Consider the following 6,193-nt stretch of genomic DNA (forward strand, 5'->3'; position numbering starts at 1 on the left):
TGGTAATATATAAAATTTGGAAAGTATTATGGATATATGGGTTTGCCCTATTATGAAAATCTAATAGGTATTCTTTGCAGCTGCATCATATGTTTATAATTAACATTGATGATCACACATAATTTTATAAGATACTAATTAAGTACTAACAACAATATGCAAAAATTTGTTACCAGCTAGGCAGCTAGTAGATTAAAATGCAAGAGATTTGGGCCGGTGTAAACAGATGCAAAAAGGCACATTTAACTATAGCTTTTCCAAACTTTTAAATACACAACCGTTTCAATTTAAATTTAGTGAATTGTTTGAGTTACAAAGTATGAGCAGTTTATTCTTTTATAAAAGTGATAAATTTCAATCTAAACAGATGAATATGGCTTTTTTAAAACTCAGATTAAAAAACTCAAAAATGAGAATATCACGTTTTTAGATTTCAAAAATCTTAGATCATCACTCACTCGAAGGCAAATCGATTATCTCCCTCCGCTACTATACTTTTAGGGCTATTCTACAATTATTGAAGGAGCAATGCGACCAATAATTTCCCATCATTTCATTCTATCTTCTTATGTTTACATATAATTACTAAATTTTACTTTTTCATATTTAATATCATTTTGTTTCTCATACATATTATATCTATGAAAGATTAATACTTTAGAAACTAAAATAGTTTTTATTGTTCGGTTTTCATAAAGAAAAATCTGTTAGAAAATTGAAATAACAAAATTAAAGTAAAAATATAGATTATTCATCTAAATATATCGCATTCTTCGACTCTTTTTTTTATGACTCTACTTTCTAAAATCTACAATTTTGACTCATTTTTCAATATTTAGTTTCAATTATAGCTATTTGTTCAAGTTGAAAAAATAACCAAATGTATTATAATTTCAATCTGCACTTTTATTTAAAAAATAGTTTAAACACGAAGTAAATGAATAATGCCATGTAATTCACCTATTTTAACTCAGCTTCTAATAATATCACCTGACATGGCAATCAAACAGCGGATGAATTAGATTATGTTTTTTAAAAATATACATTTCTGGAAGAGAATTTGACGAACAAAACATTGCTACGTAAGTAGGGTAATTAAAAGTTGGGTTAAAATGGTTGATTATAAAACATTTTCCAATATAAAGGATACATCTAATTTTTTTTTTATTCGTATATAAATAATTTGCTATAGAAAATGAAAAATTGAATAATGGTTAATATTAAAGATTTTGAAAGATGGAACCATAAACGAAAAAACTCGAAATAATAAGCTGGTATTTTTAGATGATTAAATTTTAAAATATTTATATAATGTGACTTTTATAAAATGACTTTTTCTTCTTAAATGGAATCATTTTATAAAAATTAAATTAATTTTTTATAGATAGAAAACTTTCTGAGTTCTTTTAAAATTTTATAAGAGTTAAAAAAAATAACTTGTCAAACAAAGGAAACATATGACTCTATATTTTATAAATAATTATTATAACATTTTGATTTCACATAAATATATATAAAATATTAAGAGTTAGTTACTATGAGCACAAATGAAATCAATTTTTTTTAATTTTTAAAAGCTAGATATTATTTTCTCTATGGCTTTTAAATTTTAAATGATCGAAATTGCTTAATTCTTTTACAAAGAAAATTACGGTTGAAAAAAAAAATCAAATATCAGAGAAAAATAATTTTTGAATTAAAAAAAAAACGAAACTAATTTATGCTCAAACTTATAGAACCATAATAACTAATTAAAATATCAATATAAAATGACTGGATATAAAGTAGATAATTTGTATAATATATATATATATATTTATTTATAATTGGCTATAAACAAATTTTGTAGTAAAAAATTTAAATAATTAAAGATTAATAATTAATTTACACTTGATCAATATATAGTGAAAAATTTAAGATAGATGGGAAAGAAAGATCGGAATGAAGTAGAGAGAAGAATGGAAAGGGAAAGTAGCGGGTTTTCCGGTAGAAAGAAGGAAAAGGAAAAGAAGGATGGTGGAGAGACACGTGGCGCCCGAAAAGACCATTAGATAAGCATGAGAGGGAGAGAGATCAATCAGTCCTTGTCTCCGGTTTAGATGAGATTGCGACCTCCATAGCTAATGTACAAATATCTCTAGACTAATTTTAACTACAAAAAGTTTATTTTAATGATTTTAAGTGTAATTATGTCTTAAAATGTTTTAATAATAAATTAATTGTAGATTATAAATAAAAATTATTTGTTTTTACTAATATATTTTCTTCGAAGAATTTAGATTATAATTACTAACTAGCTTTGACTTTCAGTATGAAAATTACTGTAAATTCTTACCTACACCGGATTAATAAAAATTTCAAAAACCCATTCAATCAAATATGACATGTATTTTTTATGTTCAGAATTTCAGGGCAAATTTTTTATTTAGATTAAAAATCAAAAAATCTAGCAAAAATATATAATTTCTAAATATTAGAATTTTCTTAAAAGAGTTCTACACATCTTTTCATATCTTAGAAAATTAATTGAAATGATACATCAAATGATAAATTTTAAATTTAATTTAAGTAATAAAATATATATGACACTAAATAATTTTGAAATTATTTGAATCCAATTCAATTGATTATCATTATAGAACGTAGTATAATTATTTATATATTTAACAAAAGAAATAATTATGTATTAACCATTCAATGAATAATATTTGTACATGTATAAATAAAACTCCTTTTGAATTATTTTTTTCCTATCGGATTTATCATATCTTTTTTTATTTACGGCTCTATATTAATTTTTAAAATTAAAGTACGAACATATATAATTTTTATATTTCGGATAGAAAGCATATGTATGATTATTTTTCAAAAGTAAATTAGATTAATCATAATTAAAAATTATGATAAAAAGTGAAAAAAAAGATAGTATTAGAGTGTATATGGTTTTTCAAATAGTTTGTTAGGGTTATTGTTTTAATTTAAGGTTTAGATAGTATCAGAAAATACCAAAAAAATAATAAAATGAAAAGAATTAGTTTTGATTATGGTTATAGTTAATAGAGAGAGAGAGAGAGGGAGACACGAGGCATTGGTCAGACAGAGAGAAAGCTAAAAGCACTGCCAAAATAATCAGAGGAAAAGAGATGAGAGAATTAAATTTGAGGTAATTGCAGCAGACAACACTGTCCATGGCGGCGTTGCAGACAAACACCACCACCGCCTCCGCCTCCACCAGCAGTCTGCAAGCAGCTGTAATTCCGTGTTTTACAATTTAATGACGCACACTCTTCCTTAAACACTTCTCTCTCTACATTCTAACAAAATATCTACTGCAAACAAACACAACTAATAACATCAGACAAACAATTACCCTAACCACCAGTTCGGTTACTGTAATTATCATTTGTCAAGAACCAGAGTTACTTACCAGACCCCAAAAAAAAGCTGAAACAATCAAGAAACGAGCGGAATTCCGCTCATAAAAACACAAAATTGCGAAGTGAGAGTTTGATATGGATTTGGCGTTGAAATTGAAGAGTATTAGGTCAGGTTTAGAGGTGGAAAAATGGCTGGTTTATTCTCATTAGGAAGCGGAAGCGGAACCGGAGGAGGAGGAGGAAGAACTAACAATACAAACAATAATAACCTAGCAGACAACACTAACCCAGCAACTGAAATCCCACAAGAAAGCTGGTTCTGGTACAAAAATGAAGACTACAACACCACAAACAACAAGGGTTTCGAACTGTGGCAGCAGCACCACCAACAGCAAGAATTTCTGCAACAACGTCATCTCCAGCAGCAAGATCTTTACTCTTCAGCTGCTGGATTAGGAGTAGGACCGAGTCATGTTGACTCCCCATCAAGATCAGGCTTCATGATGATGAGACCGAGCAGTAGTAGTAGTGGAATGAGCTGCCAAGACTGTGGAAATCAAGCGAAAAAAGACTGCATACACATGCGGTGTAGAACTTGCTGCAAGAGTAGAGGCTTCGACTGCTCCACCCATGTTAAAAGCACTTGGGTTCCCGCTTCTAAACGCCGCGAACGACAACAGCAGCTCACTGCTCTTCAACAGCAACAGCAACACCAAATTCAAATCCATGGAGACAACCCGAAAAGAGTTAGAGAAAATCCCACTTCTTCGGGTACACATTTTTGTTTTTTCTTCTTGTTATATATATATGACACGAAATCAGATAAAATCGATTGCGTGCTTAATTGTACAATGAAATCCATCAGCTTTTTTTATTTGTTTTTGTTTCTTTTTCAACTGTTTTTTAGTATTTCTGACGAATGGATTGACAGGGAAGAGACTGTTTTCCCCATTCTTTGCGTGCGAGTGTGTGTTTTTGTTGATATCTGTGCTCTTACAACATAAAATAATTTAAATATCTATGTCTTAATTGCATGTTTAATCTTAAAATATGTTAATGTTTTTTCGTTTCTTGTTATTTAGGGTTAGAGCTAGGGAATTTTCCGCCAGAAGTAAACACATCGGCTGTTTTCCGCTGTGTAAGAGTGAGCGGCATTGATGAAAACGACGAGCAATATGCATATCAGACGGCTGTGAACATCGGTGGTCATGTTTTCAAAGGAATTCTCTACGATCATGGCCCTGAAAGCTCTTATATTCCACCTACGGAAACCTCCTCCGGTGGCGGTGAGCTTCAGCCTCTTAACTTAATCACAGCAGCCGCCGCTATCTCTTCCACTGGCGGTGGTGGAGTAACGTCGGGTTCATCTAATGCATTTTTAGATCCGTCATCTTTATACCCAACTCCACTCAATACTTTCATGGCTGGTACGCAATTCTTTCCGAACCCAAGATCATGAAATAAAAACCGAACCCTCCCCCCTCATTTTCTTGATTTGTATTTGCTTAGTAGTTTCAAAACATTTTTCACTATCTTTTGTTTTAAGTATTTTGATAATGATCATCATAAATGTAGTTGAGAATTGAGAAACAAGTACATTGATTAGACACGTTCATTAAAAAAAAGACAAAGAAGAGAAAATCAGGAACATGTTGTGTTTTTAAGTATTATTCACTCTTCTTGATTTCTTCTTTAATTTTTCTTACTTGAAATCTGAAGTTTTGTGTTAGCGTATAATATATAGTGTAGTTGAGTGTGTGGCTGTTTTCTTGATTATTTTATAGAATTTATATATGAAAATATGGTAAATTTTGTCTGGTTGAGTTGAATTTGCATTGCACTAGTATGTGTTATAGACTTTGAAGCTGCTTTTTCCCTGCTTACCCGTAAGTTTGCCGGTTTGAAATGGTTTCTTGAATGGTTGGACAAACACTTCATTTTTCTTATCTTCGTAAGGAGGTATGGGCGTTATCCAGCCATGCACTGCACATAAGAGATTCTTGAATTCAAAGAAAAAAAGATGGCATTCAAGTTCAGAAGGTACTTAAAGAGTAGTTGAAAAAACATATGATTATATGATATAGTATTATTTTGGATTATTTGCATTTTAAGTTCTGACATTGTGCGTTTATAGCGATTTAAGCACACATTATTTGAAACGTTGCAATATTCCATTCTTTTTAAATTTGACATTTTATAACACATTACCATTTTTCATAACATATAAAGCTGCAAAATGTATAAAAAAACAGTGTCGTTTGATAAACGATGTCGAAAAACAAAAATATGCTATACAATTGAAAAGAATTGAATGTGTGATGCAATGTTTTAAATAATATGCTTAACTCGCTATAAATGCAAAAGTCTGAATTTCATATGCAAATAATCCTATAATTTACTTTGCACTTTCTTTTTTGTTATGGAGTATAATATTAATGTCTTGTCTCTCTTATGTTCATCAACTTAAGAAAAATGGTAGTAGAAACAATTAAATGTTACCATAGAAAGATGGTGCATGTAGCATTAACCCTTAACTATCCTAGAAAAGGACATACATAGATTCAATTTTGATGATAAAATGGGAAATCTTACTTGACAACTACTCTTGATATATTAATGCACCTGCAAAAAAGAATTTATTCACATATCATATCAAAGAAACTGAAGCTTTCCTTAATCTACAAACCATTATCTGACCCAAAACATGTTCTCTTCTTCTTTTCTATAACTACTCACTCCATAGCCTCTGTACCTAACACATTTCTCTCTTCCCAATAACCTAATCAAAAGTCTTTGTTTCTTGAAAATGGCTTCTT

The 6,193-nt window shown here is 29.8% G+C and overlaps 1 protein-coding gene across 1 annotated transcript; it reads left to right on the top strand.

Annotated features, from left to right (window-relative positions):
- The first annotated feature begins 3,015 nt into the window (after positions 1 to 3,015).
- LOC126676349 (protein SHI RELATED SEQUENCE 1) lies at positions 3,016 to 5,061 on the top strand. Its single transcript, XM_050370534.2, has 2 exons — positions 3,016 to 4,148; positions 4,460 to 5,061. Exons 1-2 carry the CDS (start codon positions 3,566 to 3,568, stop codon positions 4,834 to 4,836), a joined length of 960 nt encoding a protein of 319 aa, XP_050226491.1. The 5' UTR covers positions 3,016 to 3,565; the 3' UTR covers positions 4,837 to 5,061.
- The last annotated feature ends 1,132 nt before the right edge of the window (positions 5,062 to 6,193 follow it).

The sequence above is a fragment of the Mercurialis annua genome, linkage group LG4 (genome assembly GCF_937616625.2).
Source record: "Mercurialis annua linkage group LG4, ddMerAnnu1.2, whole genome shotgun sequence".
NCBI classification, from domain to species: Eukaryota; Viridiplantae; Streptophyta; class Magnoliopsida; order Malpighiales; family Euphorbiaceae; genus Mercurialis; species Mercurialis annua.

Bases quoted from the DNA above. Each gene is read 5' to 3' on its own strand.
- LOC126676349 (XM_050370534.2), top strand. From the start codon at position 3,566: ATGGCTGGTTTATTCTCATTAGGAAGCGGAAGCGGAACCGGAGGAGGA. The intron at 4,149-4,459 runs GTACACATTTTT...CTTGTTATTTAG, and splicing joins AGAAAATCCCACTTCTTCGG to GGTTAGAGCTAGGGAATTTT.